We start from the raw sequence: 21,187 nt of genomic DNA on the forward strand, positions 1-21,187 counted from the left end.
AAATTTGCACTTGCATGTAGCATAGTTTCTTAAAGCTGAAATTTTTAACCATTAGATACTATTGACTTGAAACTTTTGTGCTGATGTGTGGTAGTGTTTCCCCCCTTTTGGCTTTTGTTCTTGTGTCAGTGAACGTTTTGAATTTCTCAAATCTGGTTAATGATCTTTTTTCCTTTCCATATATACTGGTACAGATGATCACTGTCATGCAGTACTAGAAATCTTTCTTTAGTAGATCCAATATATTTATTAATTGGGTAATTCCTAGGAAATTGCTGTCTTTTCAGAGTTAGAAAACTGAGAGCCTTTATTTTGTAGCCACTTTTCTCATGCGTGGCATATGTTAGATTCTTTCATCCATGGGACTCCTGGACAGATGGGAGCATTTTTTTTTTTTTGGAATTTTATTCTTGAGGTAATAGTAAATGCATCCTTGTACCTAAAAGCTCCTGTTTTGGCCTGTTCATTCTGTCTCTGAACTATTGGCTTCTTTGCTGGGAAGTCTCAGGAGGATTTTGGTAATATAGAGTCTCTACATTTTGGGATTTCTATTTTCTGTTTCTAATCTTTCCTAGTATTGAAAGATAATTGGTTGTGACCAGCACATGTGCTCTGATTTCCCTTGCTTCTACACCCCCTCCCACATCCATCTGTGCCTCCTTAAATATCTCTCCCAAGTGCACTTGGGTCAGGTACCATTGATATGCAGTACATTACAGACATGAGTTTTCATTCCACATTTTTTTCCACGTCTGGGTGGTTCTCGCCTCCCTCCCCCCCCACCATGTTTTCTGCCTGTTTCCTAGTGACTATTTTTTCATGTAAAGTTGGTTAGTTCCTGTATTATATAGCTGAGAAACTGATCCCTTTAAATTAGACTTAATCTTGCTATCTCTCTCAAAATCTGTTTTTCTTCTTTCTGGTTCTTTCTTCTCTGCTGGAGGAGGCATTTGTAGCTCTTTAATTAATCTTTTTAAAAAGTACTCTGAAGATAAAATGCTCTATAGAAGTATTATTATTAATTTGTTACAGACAGTGTGACTGCCAAGTACTGGAACCTGTTAATAGACTTCTGAAGGGATGGTAGTTTTTGTAAGCTTTCTAGGGAAGCTGCATTTCTGTTTATTGAGTCTGCAGATAGTCCGTATTTTCCTCATTCCCTTCAGTTAATAGAATACTATTCTGTTTCTAATGAGTTATAGAAGTACTTCAACATACATTTATTGAATGTACTCTGTGCTGGGCTTTCAGAGAGATGTAGAATGTGGACCATTGCCCTTGCTCTCATAGAGTTTATAACTCAATTTAACAAACATTTATTAATCACCTACATACAAAGTACTGTAGTAGGCACTGGCTATACACAGAAGAAAAAGAAAACAGTTCCTTCAAATTGATGATCTTGGGAATTTGTGTGTACACATGAATGGCCAGGAGCGGTGTCATTTGCCAGTAATCCCCGATCCTAGGGGGATACTAAAGCAGGAGGATTGTTTGAGCTTGGGAGTTCTAAGCTGCGGTAGTACTAAAGCTGATGCTGTGTTCACCCTGTGGAGTGGAGGCCAAGGGTCAACCATCCCAAGTTGGAAATGGAGCCGGTCAAAGCGTCTGTGCTGGGGAGTGGTGGGGTCAGGCCTTGAGTGGCTGCTTCCCTGTCAGTCTGGAAAAGATGGGGAGACCCAGTTTTCCCTTAGGGAAAAAAAGATAACTGATGTAATTTCATAGTACTTATTTTCTAAATTTAAAATGTGCTTAGGATGTAATAATAGAATCATAGGTTAGCACTCGAAGGCATCCTACTAATCACTGAATCTAGTCTTATAATTTTACAGATGCAGAAACTGAGGCCCACAGATATTGTCACACAATGATTTACAGGCAGTACCTAGATTAGGACCTTGATCTCCTGACTCAGTGTCCAGTGGTCTTGCCACTTTGCAATACCATCACTTACTAATATAGTCCTGGATCTTTTTAGTCTGTTTTTAAAGACTATGTGGTTCTAGGTTTATCTCAGCCTTCATTTTTTTTTTTCCTGTAGCAATGCACTTAAATCCTTGTTGTACTTGCTTATGCAAGACTACTGGAATCTCAGGTGGGAATTCAATTCCAGTAGTACCTGTTATGGTCCAAAACAGTGAGTTGAGACATGTGGTGCTTTGTAGAAGCAGTTTGTGGTGGTAATATTTTATTTTGTGTAAGCATAACTCAAGTTGCCTGGTTACAGATCGTAGTAGATAGGCACTGAATTAAGAGTGTATGTTGAAATGTTACCTTGGTTTCTTAGAAATGGTGCTGTACCCCATGATATTACCATCCTGTCATCTATAGATTATGAACTCTGAGCTGTTTTTCTAGTGTTGATGATCTGGAAGAGAAGTGGAAAGGATATTGGATAACGTCTGATCAATTGTGAGTTTTTTTTTTCCCTCAATTTCTATTTGCCTGCAGTGATGGATAATGGATGAGGGATTCCCTGGAACTATCCATATTCTCTCCCCCGGTTCTCTTGGGGTCAGCTGTAGGCTGTGGAGCAGAATTTTTCACTCAGTTGGTCTGTAGAGTATTGCCTTGTGTTCAGCAAACCCAACCTAAGAAAATGTATGCAAAAGATAAAATTAGGGATATCATCACAGAACTTTAAAAGACTTTTGAGATAATCTAGTTCAGGCTTCTTATTTTAACAAGTGATGCCATTTGAGACCCAGACACATTAAGTGATTTTTCCAAGATTCTAATATGTAGAAGAACGTTGACTACTGGGATTCTTTGTTCTCAGTTCACTACATGTTTCTTAGCATTTTACTTCCTCTCTCCATTGTACAAAAGAGATTTACAGTAGGATTTCTTTAAATAGAAAGTTCCCCTCTTGCAATGAAAATACAATTTGATTTACAAAATTTTGTTTTATTCACAACTTTGAGAAAACACATATTGCATAGTTCCCCAGGGGGATACAGTGTGCAATAGTGGCTTCATTATTAATAACAACAATGGCAATAAAAGAAAAACTTGCATTTTTTAAGGTGCTTTATGGTGGGAGTGCTTTCATGTAATCTCATTGTAATCTCATTAGTTCCCTGCTCTAACTAGGTGACCTAACAGGCTCAGGTCTGTGGTTTCAGGCAAGATGAAAACTTGCTATGCTATTGGAAATGTTCTGTTATTATCTTTTACTGCTCTCCTTCTGACATAGAGACAGATAGGAAGTGATTTATAGTCAGGTGGTAACCGGAGCATTGAAATAACAGTTTTAGAAAATGGAGTGTTTCCAAAAGAGAAGGACTGAAGAAGTGACCTGGGTTTCTTGTGCTAGTTGAGCAGCTTCTGCCTGGCCATGAAAGCCTCACCCCGAGCAGAGCTGAGGGAGAACACCAGAAGTAGATGAGCTTGACCATGGGGACTGGTGAAACCAAGGTAGCAGTTCTCTGGAGGAAGGCCTTGGGTGACAAGAAGGTTGATGAATGAATAGGGTGCATCTCATTATCAAGTTGAGTACTTGTAACTTGGAGATTTCTTTTTTTTAGTTTCAGAATTAGTATTATGCCTCTTTCTCTGCATCACCTCTATCTTTTTAGTTTTGGCAATCCCATTCAATAAAACAGAAAGATTTTGAAGTGTCTTGTATCCCCCTTAGATTTCTTTACATGTTGTCGTGTTACTAGGAAAAGGTTTAAATCCTCTGAAATGCCCTCTGGTTACATACATGTTAACTGCAACTTTAGTTTTGTCTAAAGAAACAATTATAGAATGTCCATATTGTCTTAATGGTGAATATGTTTCTATGAGAGGTTGCATTCTGACTTACTGAAAACAACAAACCATTTTTAGTCTTTGGTTATCTTGACAGTCATAAAAGAAATGTTTATTTTGGCCACAACAATTTTTTCCAAATTTTCCTTTGGAAAACAAAAAGGAAAGTTACTAAAGCAAACATTTTTATTAAGTAACAGATGGTATAGTTGTAAAGATGTTAAATTTTTTTTTGGCTTAAATCAGATTTTTATTTAGAAATACTTGCTAATGTCAACTACCTTTGAGTGTCTTACACAACATTTCCTCCCTAGGTTTTTTTTTTTTTTTTACAACTTTTCTCCAGTGAAACAGGAAATTTGTCATTGCCTCCATAATATTCAATTGGTTCATCCAAAACAATGAAGGTAAATATTTCTGTTTAGCTAGCATTCATGAGAAAGATTGATGAAGAATATGTTTTTAATTCTCTTCTCTTCACTATAGGAATAGCAAGTGACACCTTTATTTTTGACCTTGAATTGAAAATGTAAAATAAGTTATAGGGAAAAAAATTTTTATAGATAGCATTTAAATCACAGAGATTTTTTTCTTTTTGGTTATATTGTGTTTATCTCCCAAAGGGTAAAACCAATAGGTTGTTAGAACAGGATGGGGCCTCAGAGGTCATCTTGTTTGTTCAGCTCTCTAATTTTACAGATGAGGAAACTGAGGCCCAGAAGGGTTTAGGTTTTAAAAATTTTACCATCTTGACTACATAGATGGCAAGTAGTGGACTGGAATTTGAACCACATAATTCTCTGACTCCACATGAAGTCCTCTTTCCATTAGATCAGAAGGTTAGATTTAAGTGCAAACATCAAATCATCAGCTCTGTGCTTCAAAGTTAACAGACAGCAGAAATCTGTTATTTAGAATTTAAACTGTGCTTCCCATATTTTTTATTTAAAAAAATCATGTTAACATCATCTTTCAGAAATTTATACTTTGAATATATCTGTGATCTCATCAGTGTGGGTATTCCTGCCACCGCTGCCAGCTGCATCCTCTCCAGACCTTCTTCTTTTGCGTCTATGTCATTCCATCTGTCATCTGTAGAAGATCATGCCAACATATTAGAGGGAAGATACTTAAATCAACATTCATCTGTAATCTCTACAGGACAGAAATACTATTTAAATATGATGGTATAACTCAGATGATAGTAAGTTCCGGCACCTCAGAATTTGGAATGAATAAAGAGGGACTGATTTGAAAAGAGATCCTTTGATAGCATGGTTTTCAGCTGTCCTACTTCTCTTTGTGCTCTTTGGCTAGTATGGTGAAGGTAGATGCATTGTAACTTGGACAGAACCATAATCTAAGTTAGTGACAAAACTTGGAAGAGGACTGAGGATTGCCTGGTATCCTCTATATTGAGTATGACCATATCTGGTCATAGGAGGATTAAGACTTATTACTGTATCCATTTTTTAAATAAGAAAAGTGAAGCCCAGAGGTTGCCTTACATTTGGTTCCATAGCTAATTAGATGTCTTAGTTATGATGAAAGCATAAAGTAATCATTCCCTAACATGTTCAACTGGAAATAGAAAATGTATTAAAAGCAAAATGTATTTTTTAACCTCAGGATATTTTTATCCTATAAATTATGGACCATTCTCTTTGTGTTGGTAATGGCACCTTTAAAAGTTTTAAGCTGATATAATAGCTTAAAAAATATTGAAAAGATTTTTTCCTCTGTCACTCCACGTAGGAATATAAAAAATACATTTCCCCTCTTTCTTTTCAAGTGTGGGAATATAAGATGGTAAGATAAAAAACATTATTGAGTGCCTAGCTTTAAAAAAGGTAAAATATAGACTTTAAAAATCCTGCATTAGTGGAGCCCAGATGTGCAGAGGTGAAGATGTTGGGGTTGGAGCAGAACGTAAACTGCTAATTAGCCCCCAAGGAAGCAGCATCCGTTGGCTTTGGAAAGGTAGTGTTTCCAGGCTTCTCTGTGCAATCTGATCATAGGACTTAGAGCTGGAAATAACCCTTGAGACGGTTCATTTCAGCCCTTAGGAGACAGGTATGAAGGATATACTTGATGGATCGTGGGCAGGGTAATGTAGTGGAAAGAATATTGAATTTGGAGTCAGAGGACCCAGTTTGGCTAGTTGTTTTAACTTGGGCTTAGTTTTCTTACCTGAAAAATGGGAGCATTAGATTAGATCATCTTTCAGTTCCTTTCCAGTTCCAATATTCTGTGGAGCTGAGTTTCCTTTAATTTGCGGTGTGATATAAAATCAGATGGGAAAATGGCAAACCTCTGATGATCTGGAAATCAGGTGTTGAATTGACAACCACTAACTTCATATTGGTGGTGCAATGGATACAGGGCTGGGCCTGCAGTCAGGAAGACTCATCTTCTCAAGTTCAAATCTGGCTTTAGACACTTACTAGCTGTGTGACCCTGGGTAAGTCACTTAACCCTGTTTGCCTCAGTTCCTTATCTGTAAAATGTCCGGCAAACCACTTCAGTATCTCTGTCAAGAAAAACCCAAATTGGGTTATGAAGAGTCATACATGACTGCAACGACTAAACAGCAGCAATACTTCAGATTTGTTGGAGTGCCACTTAGGAAGGTTCGAATTATGGAGAACTCTGATCATACAGAGTGCTTTTAATATAACTCTACAAGGGTTTTACTATGTGAAGTCCTGTGGCAGAGATTCATGTTTTTTCTTGAGTGGAAATGAAAGTAACCTGGGTTTGTGTATCTCCCACATTATTAATGATAGATGTAGGATAATGATGAGTAATTTTGCTCATTATCTTAAAAGATATTTTATACATTTTGGAGGGAATCTAATAATAAATAAATAAATAATAAAATAAATAAATTTTGGAGGCATTTAATGAAAGCTTTGAAGCATATTTTAGTGTGTTTGGGTGTGGCTTTGAAGCCAAAGTAGTAATTATACTTATTTTTCCTGAACCAGCACATTTCCTGAAATTCATGCCAATTTTTAAACCAGTGTAGTTTTCTAATTTTCACATCTCATTTCAAATTTGGTATTTCTAAATTTCTTATGCTTTCCTAGAGAGCCACTGGAGTTTTATATTTTTCTGTTGCGATAACCTGAGTACCTGACATCTTTGCAGAGATTAGATGCTGTGCAGTGCTCAGCGTCTGGAGATTGAGCAGCTTGTGACAGTTCTGAGTCCCTGCCACATGCTATATTGCCTCTGGCCACAAGGAATATTATAGAGTTAAAGTGTGTGAAAATGGATGTTGTCTTAAAGTGCAAATGGTTAGAAACTTCACTTAGAGGCTGGAATTTGTTTCTGAGATTTCAGTATACATTTTTGGCACATTGACAGAATGGTCCTTATCTCTGTCAGGCAAGATGTCCTCCTTTATTTGCATTGCCATTTATGGAAGAGGAAACTTAATAGAGAGACAAAGTGTCAGAATCTGCTCTTATCTCTCCCACCTTCATTCAGTTAGTCTATTTACCATCTGAAAGGGATTGGAGACAGCTTACAAAGTTACATTGCCATCCAGTGGTTCTCATTCATGCAACGATTAAACTGCTAGAGAAGCCAGATATAGATCTTGCTACCATGCAGAGGTGAGAAAGCATGACTGACTATCTTTTAGGCCTTTAGTTTGGTTTGGATCTCAGTGCTATCTGTGTTGCTATCATGGCACCTGTCAGCTTCCCTATGCACAAATTAACATTTTTGATTGACTGTTGACTTCTTTGACTACTTAGTACTATTAATGTACTAATAATAGTCAAGAATATTGAATTTGGAGTCAGAGGACCCAGCTTGACTAGTTGTTTGAACTTTGGCAAGGCATTTCCCCTTTTTGGGCCTTAGTTTCCTTATCTGAAAAATGAGAGCATTATACTAGATCATCTTCTAGTTCCTTTCCAGTTCTAGCCTTCTATGGAGCTCAGTTTTCCTTAATTTGTGAAATATATGGTGTGATCTATCCAAAATCAGATGTGGAAATGGCAAACCTCTGGTGATCTGCAGATCAGTTGTTTAATTGACAACCGATTACTTCAAATTCATTGGAATGCCGCTTACTAAGAGAGGGAGGGATTGAAAGTCATAGTGAGGACAAAGAACAGAGTTAGTAGTCATGAAGAAGAAGGAAAGATGGAATTATAAAATATTATAATAAGAGAAAGGAATTTTGAAGTTCACAAACAAGGAAGTGAAACACTTCTGGGTGTGGCAGGCCGAAGGCTAGGACTATTTCTGGGTGTTGGTGAGGTGGGACACTGCATTCATTAAGGAAAGAAGGAGTGTCCTGGGCTTTGTTATATAATCTCCACCAAGATCTGGATTAGGTAATACATTTTAATAGTTAGAACCTCAAAGGAAAATATGGTGCTGAGTGATGATGAAAGAGGGAGAGTCTGAAAGGGGCAGTGGGAAGGAAGGTGTATTCCTGTCCCCCACCATAGTCAGTGAGTTAGAGGTACAAGTGGAGGTATAGCCAGTGGATAGGATGGTGAGGGGTGTGGTGGCATCAAGAGGGAGCTAGATCTCAGTGAATGTCACAAAGATGGAAGGAAAAGAGAGAGGAAAGAGTTTTAAATGAAAGCTAACTTGTTAATTATGATGCAGATGTTCCAGAGACCACAGTGATTAGGTCTTGAGTGGACTAATTGAGGGGTAGGGTTAAGGGATAATGTCGTGAGGGACCAGGAAGTTGGGGATGAGAAACAGAGTTTGTTCTTCAGCAGGAGATGGAATGAGTGTGGGGAGAGTATGAAGGGGGAGCTTGCTAACCATTGAGGAATGAATTAGTGCAGAATATTGGTATTCTAGAACAGTTCGTTGAGGGAGGTGATTGGATTGTTCAGGATCTTCCCTTGGGGTTGTCTTGAGCCAGTGATGATTTTACATCCTGAAAGGCCTAGGAAGACCTTCCCCTTGGCAATGTGCCCATATAAATAGAAATAGAATATATACAAATAAAAAATGGTATAATTGGGAGTTGAGGGGCAGGGGATGGAATAGGATGTTGATTAGCTCTTCAGGGTTGCCATAGCCAGGTGTGGGTTCTATGATTACAGGGTAGAGATTTTGATTTTGTTCCTTATACTTTTCCTGTATCATGTGCTCTGTATCTCCTTGTAGTCTGAAACCTCATTTAAGTTCTTGAAATAACTAGTTGTGGATGGCATTCATCAGCTGATAGAAAAAGGTTCTAAGCTATTGACAGTTTTAATGACATATGCCATTATGGTTGTTTCAGCGAGGCAACCTTTCTGATAATTGCTTTAGAAAATTTATGCCTATTGTTTTTATACACAATTATTTCCTAATATGCTCCCCCATCCACTCCTACCCTCTTTCCTCCCCCATGTAAAAAATAAAAGCAGTTAAAGAACGATAATAGCAAAGGGACTGTGTTTGACAGGATGTGCCATATTTTGCCCCATAATTCCTCATCGTTATTGAGAGAATGGAGATGTTTCATTTTCTGGTACTGAGATTGGTTATTTCAATCAGTCTAAGTATGGCTGCCTTATACTATTGTTTTCTTTACATTATTGTAGTCCTTGTGCACATTAATTTGATTCTGCTCTTCATTCAGCATTAGTTTATACAAGCCTTGCTATGTTTTTCCGAGTTCTTTATGTTCTGAGTTTCTTATATTGCAATAACATGTTCAATGACATATATATGTAAATATATATATCATACTTTGTTTACCTATTCCCGAGTTGAAGGACATCTGTTTTGATAATTTTTGTAATCTTAAAGACTACTTTTATGAGTATTTTGTACACACGGCTTTTTCGCTATTGTCTTTTATCATTGTGTGCTATATTCCTGTTAGTTGGATAGCTGTGTCACAAGATAGGAACAGTTCAGTTACATTTTCCTACAGAATTTCACATTGTTTTCTAGACTGAAAAATGTTGGTCTTTTAGAAATGTTGTAGCATTTTATTTTATCTCTAAAGAAATGCAGAGACATGGGCTTACACGCTCTATTCACATAAGTTGTATGGATCATGAAATGGACTGTGTTACTAATAGTACCTGCTGGGTTTTTGTCATTCCTAGAATAAATTGTTACAGTCATTAGGTAGTTTTGGAGGTTGTGTTTTATCACATAATTGTTTATTTGGATCATGAGCACATGAAGGTAAAAATCTTGCAGATTCCTCCAAACAAATTACATGTGTCTGCTCAGGGGGTGACTTTAAAGCTCCAAATCTCATTTAGCTTTGATTATCATAAGGGATAAGGCTGCATGATGGGACAGTTTATCAAATCATTTTTTCATTTTCTGGATCTAGATGTCACTGAAGGTTAATGCATCTTCCTTTTTCTGCCCAATGCATGGGTTAAAATTTATTCTAGAATACCAGGACAAACGTATTTGTTGTTCTCTTTCTCCTTGGGGAATGTTTGATCATTTTGTGAAACTGAATGAATTTTCGTTTTGGAGATGTTGACAGCTTGCAAGTAGCCCAGGGGCAATGGCAAGTCAGACTAAAGACAAACTGGCTGGCTTCATAAGGCAGAATTGGCTCATGGATTATCTGTCCTGGATCTCTGGGAGCTTATCTTTTTCATAGTCTCTGATGTTAAGGAAAATGTCTTTGTTAATGACATTTGAATAGAGAACACTTTGCAAAACAAAATATTAATTCCACAAGTATTTATTATTAGTAAGTGCTTACCATGTGAAGAGCACTGAACTAGGCACTGGAGGAGAGAATACATTTTTTAAGTTAAAGTGCAGTCCCAGCACTCATGGAGTTTATAGTCCAGGAATGTAAGATAAAATGTGATATACAGCAATAGAGATCACAGAAAAATTCAGAGTATTATGTGATAAATGTGTTAGAGATTTGTAAAACAAACAAACTGCTGTATGAGGTCCAAGGGGGAAGGTAGTTTTGGGCTGCTAGGTGGATCATGGAAAGGATCTGGAAGAGGTAGCATTTGAGCTGGGCTTTAAAGGGTGGTTAGGAAATCAGAAGTGATAAAGGAAGAGAGAATAAAAGGCACTGAAGACTGGGGATCAAGGCATAGAAAGAGGAGAGTACCAGATGTGTTGGGGAAGCATAGAGTAATCTAGTTTTGCTTTAGCACACAGTGTGTAGAGGGGAGCAGTGGGAGATTGGACTGAAAGTCAGCTTAATGTCAGGTTGTAGAGTTCTTATGCATTAGGCAGAGGGATCTGAAATTGAACTGGTAGCTAGTAGGGAGGCAGAGGAGTGACAGGACTTTGTGTAAGAGACAAAATCTGTATGTACTTTGTATGAAGTCGTATGACGCATGAACTGAAGGAGGAATATCTGTAAGAAAGCTCTTGTAATGATCCAGGTCATTTGAAATGAGAATGGTGGCAATGGGAAGAGAGAAGTGAGAATGGATGGGAAATCTGTTGTGGAGATGCAGTGGCCTGGATTTGGTAACTGGACAGGAGAGGTGAGATCATGTTTATAGATGGGCTGCTTTCTTTTTTGCCTTATTTCCTTAGTTGGGATTAATGCTTGATGCATCAGCTTTTCTGGATCACTGGCTTCAGTGCTGGTTGTCATCTTAGAACTCTAGAATCAAGTGCAAGACTCGAGGGAATGCTTTATATTCTTGTTGATTTCATTTTTGGTCACTAGTGTACTTTATAGTGCACATAAAATTTTGGCATAATTCTATCCAGTATATTCAAATTAGGCTCCTTTGTACTAGGCCACTGTAGGGTATTAAAATGATTTTCATCTTTTAGCTGTGTTCCTTTTCACATCCCCAGTGTTTCCTTTTCCTTCTATAGTTCTCCTTTAAGGGGGAGTACTTGCAACATAGAGTCTATATTTGTGTTTCCAGCCAGGGTGCCTTAGACTACCTGGGTTCTTCCACCTTCTGCAATCAGTTGTCTCCAAAGCTTTTCCAAAATTTCTTTATGTACTTGGCATGCTTAGCAGTATGTACTCTCTAACCTGCTGGGCTCTTTTTCTTTCATCTTTCCTTATTCAAATGCTGCTTCATTCATGAAAATTGATAGAGCTGGGGTGTGGGTAAATGACCTCCCTTGTCCAATGTTGAGACTCCCTTGGCTCTCCACCTCTTAAATTTTTGCCTTTCGTATGTATATGTTATGGCTAAAGGCCAAACTCTGGCTAGTGGCCACCTAAGAGGAGAACGATTAGCAAATTCATGAATTATTCTTCTATTTATTCTATTCCCTGGGCTAGTTGTTTAAATAAAGTTTTGTACATTGATTAATATGTTTATCACGTGGAAGTGTTTTCTGAATTTTGAAGTATGAGACATGAAATTCAGATATACTTGGGCGAATGCATAGAATAGTTCCATTTGTTAAGGGTCCTTTCCGTATTTGTATCCATTCATAGACAGTAGATTTCTTGACTGTCCTTTTGCATTTTTCTCTGTCCATATAGTTTGTGTTGGAATTGTCTTTCTTAGATTTTAAACCCCCAAAGGGCAGGGCCTAAGTCTTTCTGAATTACTCTAACATGCCTAGCATGGCATAACATGGAAATAGACTTTTTTTGTTGTCCTTTAAAAAAATTTCCTTAATTTTTTTAATGAACGAAACTGTTTTCTCTCCTTCCCACCTTCTCTCCTACCCATAAGAAAAAAAATAGAGAGAGGAAACAAAATCCTTGTAACAAATATGCATAGTTAGGCAAATCAAATTCCAGAATTGGCTGACCCTGTCCAAAAATGTGTTTCATTCTTCACTCTGAATCTGTTTCTCTCAGGGGTTAGGTAGCAAATAGGCTCCATCCATGTTCTCCTCTTAGGTGGCCACTAGCCAGAGTTTGGCCTTTAGCCATAACATATACATATGAAAGGCAAAAATTTAAGAGGTGAAGAGCTAAGGGAGTCTCAACATTGGACAAGAGAGGTCATTTACCCACTCCCCAGCTCTATCAATTTTCACGAATGAAGCATCCCTTGTTATTCTGTAATTGTGATTGGTCTTGGTGTTAATCAGAGTTCACAGATCTTTGAAAGTCATTTGTCTTTACAATGTTGTCATTATTTTCTACATTATTCTCTTAGTTCTGCTTACTTCACTTTTCAGTTCATATAAATCTTGCCACATTTCTTTGAAATTATCTCCTTCATGATTTCTGGTGGCACAATAGTATTCTAGTTCATAATTTCTGATGGCACAAATAGTAGATTTGTGTACCATAATTTTGTCCAGCCTTTTGCCAATGGGAAGATAACCCATTAGTTTCCAGTTCTTTGCCACTACAAAAAGGGATCCTATAAATATTTTTGTGCTTTTGGGTCTTTCTCTTTTTTCTTTGATTTCTTTGGTGATGTAGGCCTAATGATGGTATTTTACATATAGTTTCTACAGAAAAAGGGCTTAGCTGCAAAACCTTTTGGGAGCCATGGAAAACTACCAGCAGAGAAATAGGGGAGTTACATTATGTAGAATGGGAAGAGAGCTGTGGAAGAAATTGATGACAGGGAGCTATGACCAAAACTGCCTGTTGGGAGCCTACCTTTTCATGCTTTACTTTGCTCTCCTCCGCATACTTTATGATTTAGTGACACTGGCCTTTTTGCTGTTCTTTGCATGCAACTTTCCGTCTCCCAATTCGATCCTTTTCACTGACTGTCTCCCATGCCTGGAATGCTCTCCCTCCTGTTCTCTGCCTTATGGCTTCCCTGGATTATTTCAAGACAATCTTCTCTTCTGCAAGAGGCCTTTCCCAGCCTTCATCAGTGCTATTGTCTCCCCTATGAGGTTACTTATACTTATTCTGTATATACATTGTACATATGTAGTTGGTGAATATCTTGGTTTTTTTTTAATCCTTAGGGTTTAGTATAGTTTCTTGCACATAGTAAGTGCTTTATAAATGTTTGTTGTTTTGACTTTTTGATTTGATAGTTCTAAATTGCTTTTTAGAATGGCTAGACTAATTTACAGCTCTAACAGTAGCAGTGTATCAGTGTGCCTATGTTCCATTAGCCCCTCTAGCATTTGTAATTTTCCTTTTTTGTCAACTTTGCTTCTCTGAAGGATGTGAGGAGGAATCTCAGAGTTGCTTCAAATGGACTCTTTACAAATTGCTTTTTGGTGAGGTATTTTTCCCCATGTCTTTCATTCATGATGTTGGAAAACTACTTACTTGTAACTGTGGTTTCCTTTTCCAGGTGTCAGCAGTAGATTCTTTAGAGGGCCCCCTTCTTCAAGTAGAGGGGCTGAGTGACCTGAGACTGGAGCTTCACAGCAAGAAGATGAACCTTCATCTGGTTCTCATAGATGAGTTGCATCGGCACCTGTACATCAAATCAACTAGTCGTGTTGGGCAGCGGAATAAGGAAAAAGGAAGAATGAGGTTGGTTCTGAAATGGTACCCTGAAAACCTTACTAGCATTACCACTTAGGTTCTGTGGAACATTCTGTTTTCTACAATTGTTTATACTTCTTTTGTCCTTTCCTTTACCTCACTTATTTCCTTTCACTGCATTGATTCTGTAACTAAAAACAATTGTGCCAAAAGATTCACGGAGACTGTGATTACATGTGTACTAGGTCTTCTTTACCAAGGTCTACCTTCATGACTATGATTTTGAGGAGTGTTCTGAGGGAAATAGGAAAGAAGGCTGAGATTAATATTTCATAGACACTACTTTTCTATTTGAAAAGGTAACTTGTGTAGGGAATAGAAGAAAAGGGCAATGGGTTCCCAGGTTTCCAATGTTTATATAGGGAAGGCTGCCCAATTAGGAAATGCAGTGATATGCAAAGAAGCCTCAAAATGCTTGTTGCCTTAGGATAACATTCAGCTTTAGGAAGCTTTACCTTTTGGAAAGGTTTGATAATCTGAAGAATAGAACTTCCTCCCATTTCTGGGTTGGTTTCACCATAGTATTTAAAAGGTGCATGTTAGGAGTGGATAATTCAAGAGGGTTTCCTTTATTTCACAGTATAACCAGCAGAGAATTAACCTTGCTCCCAAGTCAAATTTCATCTTCGCTTGACTCATTCTCTATATCGAGGTTCTTTGGTGAGTGGGTCTTCAAAACCTTGTGTCAGTCCTATGTCTTCGTGGCTTCCTGTAGAAAGAGGTCGATTTTTTTGTTTTGTTTTGTTTTGGATTTAAGCCCCCTGTATTCTGAACTTATTTCCCAAATGATCTTTCCAGATTGAAGATTCTATACTTTACCTCATCATATCTATTCTCCAGGTATTAAGTCTGTTTTCTTCCCTGTTATCTTTTATTTCGACCTTTGCCCTTCTTGTCATCTATTTTTCTTGCTTCTATTTGTCTCTCATTTTTGTTTTCCTTTTCAGATCCTGTGTTTTTCTCCTTAATCCATCATTGCAACCTGTGTCTCTTTATTTTTCTTTCATTCATTCATTCAACAAAACTTTTCATCTTGGAAGATCACTTCAGTCCTGGAAATCACACTTTGATTTACCCTACCTCCCACCCCCCAGCCGCTACATCCCCTTCCTCTGAATGGATGGCTCCTCTCAGAACCTCTATTTAAGGAGGATGCCCAGGCCAGCCACCTCTTCATTTCTCACCATACTGAAATAGCCTCCTCTCCCCTATGCCTTTTCAGCTTCCTTTTACATATTGTCTTCCTCCTTTAAATTGTAAGCTTCTTGAGGGCAACGACTTTTTCCTTTTCATTGTATTTGTATTCCCAATACTTAGCAGAGGGCTTGGCACTTAGTAAGCATTTAATAACTGCATGTTGACTGATTGTCAAAAGCAAATATTTATTAAATGCATACTCTGAGTAGAGAACTGTGTTAGATGTTGGAAGAGAGGTTTAAAAGTTAAATAAAATGTGATTTCCTTATTATCTTAGAACTTGCAGTCTAGTATATAACACATATACAAATAAATATAATACAATATAATAAATCTTAAGTGTAGGAGAGGTGTAAAAAAAGTGCTTTGTGAGATTCAAAGGAAAAGAGGATTATTACCAATTGAGAGATAAAGGAAAGTTTCTTGAAGAGATGATGTTCAAGACATAATGACAATATATCACTTTATAGATTTGAGAGTCATTTGTGTACAGGCCAAAGTTGAAGCTATTAGTATGAATGAAATTGTTAAGGGAGAGAGTGTAGGAAAGAGGAGGTGATCACATGGAAATCTTAGAGGAAGCACCAATAGTCTGGCACTCTCTTCCTCCTCATTTGATCCTTGTCCTGTACTTCTAGACTCATCTAAAACTCTGGCTCCTGTGCAGTTGGATTGCAAAGGTATAGATGTGGATTGGTATGGTGGGCACACTCTGCTTTGGGTTATCTCATGTAAGACTTTTTGTTTCTTTTCCACCATCATTTCCCTTTGCCTTACTGAAATAAGGTTTTGGCAGTTACTCCTAATTGTTAAAAGATTTATAACTAAGGGCCTGCTAACTGCCGTTGCTTTTTAGTGTAACAATAATCCCCCAAACCTGTCCCCAGATAAGTTGTAATTTTTTGCACAGTTGGACCTACTAAGTGATGGTGCTGAAATTAATTTTTTCTGATGAAGAAAAATACTTCTGATAAGCTATGAAGGCTTATAAACCTCCTCGATAAAGCACACTTATTTGTGGTTATGACCCAGAAGCATTGAATCAAAATTCCTTAAAATTAGACCTCTGGTGGTAGCAGTTGTTTGATTGCTAATAGCCAGAAAATCTTGAAATTTGTGTGCGTTATTAATTTACTATAATATATTTCTTCTTTTCAACTGTGCTTGTGGTTACCTTTGCAGTTATAACCAATAAGCCTCATTTAGTCAGAATGTCTATAGCATTAAAATTCTTTCTGGTTAGAGCTATGCTGGGTTCTTGTTCCCTGTTGGCTAAGAATTATAGATTGCTATTTCCAGGAAGTGGTCTTTGTGTCTTAAGTTAGTCTAAGTAAGAATTTTGTTTAGACATGAAATAGCTTGTGCTTAAAAATAAAAATAACTACAACCAATCAATATTCCTTGCAAAATGGAGTACTTAAAGTATTCCTGGTACTTAGAATTCCTCCCCACCCCAATAAAGTGATAATATTAATTTTTTGTTTTGTTTTAAATGCTTTGGCATCTTTTCTCTGAGACATCAAAAATCTCTTTAATATCCATAAATATCTTTTATGGATATTAATTAATCCATTGCCAGCTTTCCCTGTGATGTATGGAGAGAAGAGATATTTTTATACCATTAATCCCAGATGGAAATTGAGGCACGGTATATTTGAAGAAACTTTTAGGTAGCCTTAGTGTCTTCTGTGTCCTCTTTGGGATAATTCATCTTTGTACTTCCTGATAATTCAGCGACTAACTGGGACACTGATGGAACATTTTGTCTTGAACTCTTTAAAACAGATCTACCAATTAAAAAATCCTATACAGAATTACTTGCCTTTGGGTCAGTGTTCACAGAGGAGAAAATTGAAGCCTATGGGAAAAATTTCAGAGAGGAGAGGTAGATATGAGCACATGAAGATAGTTTTGAAGCAAATTGGCTTTCCCCCTCCTGGCACCTGTGATAATGTCTGCAGGTCATATTGCTTTAAAGCTATGATAGCTAGAGATTCATTATCCTCTATATAACTAACATATCTTTTCAATTTATAGCTGAAATATCTGTAGATTTTAACTTTTTTTTGTACGAAAACATGTTTCTATATCTATATAAAATACAAATATTTGTGATATGTTTAGATATAAGGTACAGATGATTATAATATCAGTATATATATATCTATAGATATACACAACATATCCTACGTTGACAGTGTGCTCTCATACCTCATTGGAACATGAAGGTGACCCAAGTTCTTGAGGAGTGCCAACTCTGGTAGACTTCGCTAAACTAGAAAAGCTTTGGATGCAGTTTATTGTGTGTCTTTTGGCCATGAAGCTCGTTACCACAAGTTTGGATACCAGGTGATGAATTTTTTGGCCATAGCGACACATAAAGACTATTGGCTGATGTGGTAAGAGGTTTGTAATCTGCCTTGGTAGAGAGAGGACTTAAATGGACGAAAGTACTGATCTTTTTTCTATATACCTATATATACATATGTGTATGTATACATTATATATAATGCATATGTATACTTATCCGTGGGTGTTTATATATATAAATGTGTCTATGTATGCACACTTGCACACACACACACACACACACACACACACACACACACATACCCTCTCTGAGAGAGGGAGGGAGAGAGAGAGTGTGTATGTGTATGTGTAATGCACATTTACAGGCCATCATCATGTAATGATGTATTCCACGTTACTTAGTGTTCTATATAACTGATATTTCCCCCTTTATACATCAGAACTTTTTTTTACATATGTTTACCATTATTGGTGAAAATGTTATATATTACCCCCCCGCCTTCTTAGTGTATGCTCAATATAATTTAACCTTTTTTTATTACTGTAAGTCATCATTTTGAATATCAGTGATTGTACTTGCTGTTATGTTATTTTAATAGTTTTTAATGTTTTTTGGTCTTTGAATCCTGTTGAACAACAACAAAAAACTGTGTGGTGAATTTCCAGGGTAATTTAATAAACCACTTATAATAATATTCCTTTTAGATTTATTCATTATTTGCCACAACTACAATGATAACTTTTGCCCCCCGTTCCAAATTAAAATTTATAATTATAATTAAATTATAATTAAAATTTTTTATTCTACCTTTGATTATGAAAACTCTAAAAATTATAAGCTCAAATTAGAAAATAATTACTAACATTTTATTTAGGAATTTTATAAGAATTAAAAGATTTAATTCAGCAAGCTTACTGTTATATTTAAGATTTCATCTTAAATTTATTTTACAAAATTTGTTGAATATAAGTAACATTTTAAATGAAATAAATTGCTACTTGGAAGATGTTTAATATTCTGTGATCATATTGAAACTTTATTTCAATGTTGAATTTTTTTTTATTTATACAAAGGTTTCCAATATTTGACTCAACACCAGATAAATACAGTTTTAAATTTAGTTCCATGTTGAGTTTATTTCTGTATTTTGATTTAAAGCAAAAATAAACTGAGAATGCTCACTCACACAAATATGTGGAAAATGGTTGAATTTTATAAGCTCTCCTGCTGAGAGATAGAAATTAATTTTTAAAATTTTATATACCCAACCAATTGGTGAAAATGAATAACTAGTTACAGAATAAAATAGTTATTTTTCTATTGGCTAATGACAATCACTGTATTAAATGACAAATGGATGTCAAGTTCAATTGATTTTTAATGGTATTTATAGTTTAACCTTTATAAGGAAATAATTTTTTCACAGGTGACTTTCTTCTCTTCTGACACTGGCAAACTGCCTACATTCTCACAGAAAGTCTACTAAACAACTGACCAGTGTTGCCAGCTGGTTCATTTGAAAATGTATCTGATAGAAGAATTAAGTAGAGGATAAGTTTAAATCAGAAAATGGTCTTACTGCTGCAATCAGGCAATATCAGGTTTGTTTTAGCAAAACATTTGTGATAGTCCACGAAGATTTCAAAATGGTTTATAATGTGCATGCTCAGAAATACAATTTCACATAGCCAGATCTTGGTGCTGCAAGAATTGAAATGTTGATGGCATCTTGATCAGCTTTTGATTATGTAAACAATGAAGTACAGTTAGAGGATAGTAGAAGGGAAGGAGGGAACGTTCCTACTCTGGTCCAGCGTCCAGGACACAAATGAGGTAGATGCAGGTGTCTGCATATTTAACCCTTGTGGTGTTTTGGAAACAGTTTTGTGACAGGTTGGCAAACTATGAGAACATGTTGCACTTAGAGGTGGCCCAGGTGTGACAGAATCACTGCATGGGCACCAATATTGCTGTGCACATCATCATGGTTATTTGGAATTGTTGCAGAAACAAGCCTATAATGACTCAAATATAAATGTTTGTTGTCACAGAGAAAAAATGTATATGTAGCATAAATGCGCAACTATTGATTGCTTAAGGTACCTTTAAAGAATTTTTACTATGAACCCCTCAGACCATAAGGGGCAACTAAGTGGTTAACACTGTCCTGAGGGGATATTGTGTGTAACTGTTTGTCCCTATACCAAATGTCCCTGGTCTGCTGAGCTTTTTGAGTTTTTGTATTTGTTTCAGGCTTCCTTCATGTCAGCTACTCTATGTGCCTACTTCTCCCTCTCTTTCTTATCTGATTTAATACTTTTAATCCACCTGGGTTGGTAAACCAGTTAACAAAGCTTTTTGTAACTGTCTGAAATAATAGTAAACAGGTCCTGAGTCTTTCTTGTGAGTGTAGATGAGCTTTTTAGTACATAGATGTTTGTTACTTTGTCCCCTTACTTTCTAGCTGTGTTGTAGAAAGTCGAAGTTCTAGACAAGGGTCCTTCAGATAAGTGAGGTATGATACTCTTCACATTGATATACCCTCATGTAAATGTGTGCATGAATTGGAAAGGTGTGTTTTCATGGCCTTTAAAGAGTTGTGTGGGTATCTTATAATGGTTTGAACATTTTTTTTTTTTTTTGTGGAGGGTAGTTGCATCTTTTTTTTTTTTATTATTACTTTTAGTTTTCAACATTCACTTCCACAGCATTGTGAATTCCAAACTTTCTCCCCATCATCTCGTCCCTCCCCCGTCTCTAAGATGGCATACATTCTGAATACCCCTTCCCCTAATCTGCCTTCCCCTCTATCTTTCCCGCCCCCTTCTCTTATCCCCTTCCTCTTCTATTTTCCTGTACCACATTGCCTGTATATCTTATTTCCCAGTTGCATGTGAAAACAATTTTTAACATTTGTTTTTAAAACTTTGGGTTCCAAATTTTCTCCCTTTCTCCCTCCCCACCCACCTTCATTGAGAAGGCAAACAACTCGATACAGGTTTTACATGTGTAGTCATGCAAAACACTTCCATAGTAGTCATATTGTGAAAAACTAACTATATTTCCCTTCATCCTATCCCACCCCCCATTTATTCTATTCTTTCTTTTGATTCCGTCCCTCCTCAGAAGTGTTTGTTTCTGATTACCCCCTCCCCAAATCTGCCCTCCCCTTTATCATCCCCCTGCTCTCTTATCCTCTTCCTCCCTATTTTCTTGTAGGGCAAGATAGATTTCCATACCCAATTGAGTGTGTATGGTATTCCTTCCTTAAGCCAAATCTGATGAGAATAAGATTCACTCATTCCCTCTCACCTTCCCCCATTTCCCCTCCACTGTAAAAGCCTTTTCTTGTCTGTTTTATGTGAGATAATTTACCCCATTCTACCTCTCCCTTTCTCTTTCTCCCAGTATAATCGTCTCTCCCTTTAATTTTGTTATCGAGATATCACCCGTTCATCTTCAACTCACCCTGTGCCATCTATCTATCTATCTATCTATCATCTATCTATCTATCTATCTATCTATCTATCTATCTATCTATCTATCTATCTATCTAT

At 36.9% G+C, this 21,187-nt stretch overlaps 1 protein-coding gene across 1 annotated transcript in view; it reads left to right on the forward strand.

The window, feature by feature from the left end:
• EXOC4 (exocyst complex component 4) overlaps positions 1-21,187 on the forward strand; it is an 879,542-nt gene that overhangs the window by 64,862 nt on the left and 793,493 nt on the right. The window contains exon 4 of the mRNA XM_027842359.1: positions 13,926-14,110. Coding sequence (XP_027698160.1) covers positions 13,926-14,110 — 185 coding nt within the window. The remainder of the gene's footprint in view (positions 1-13,925; positions 14,111-21,187) is intronic.

The sequence above is a fragment of the Vombatus ursinus genome, unplaced genomic scaffold, assembly GCF_900497805.2.
Source record: "Vombatus ursinus unplaced genomic scaffold, bare-nosed wombat genome assembly UNPS02014870.1, whole genome shotgun sequence".
Taxonomy (NCBI): domain Eukaryota; kingdom Metazoa; phylum Chordata; class Mammalia; order Diprotodontia; family Vombatidae; genus Vombatus; species Vombatus ursinus.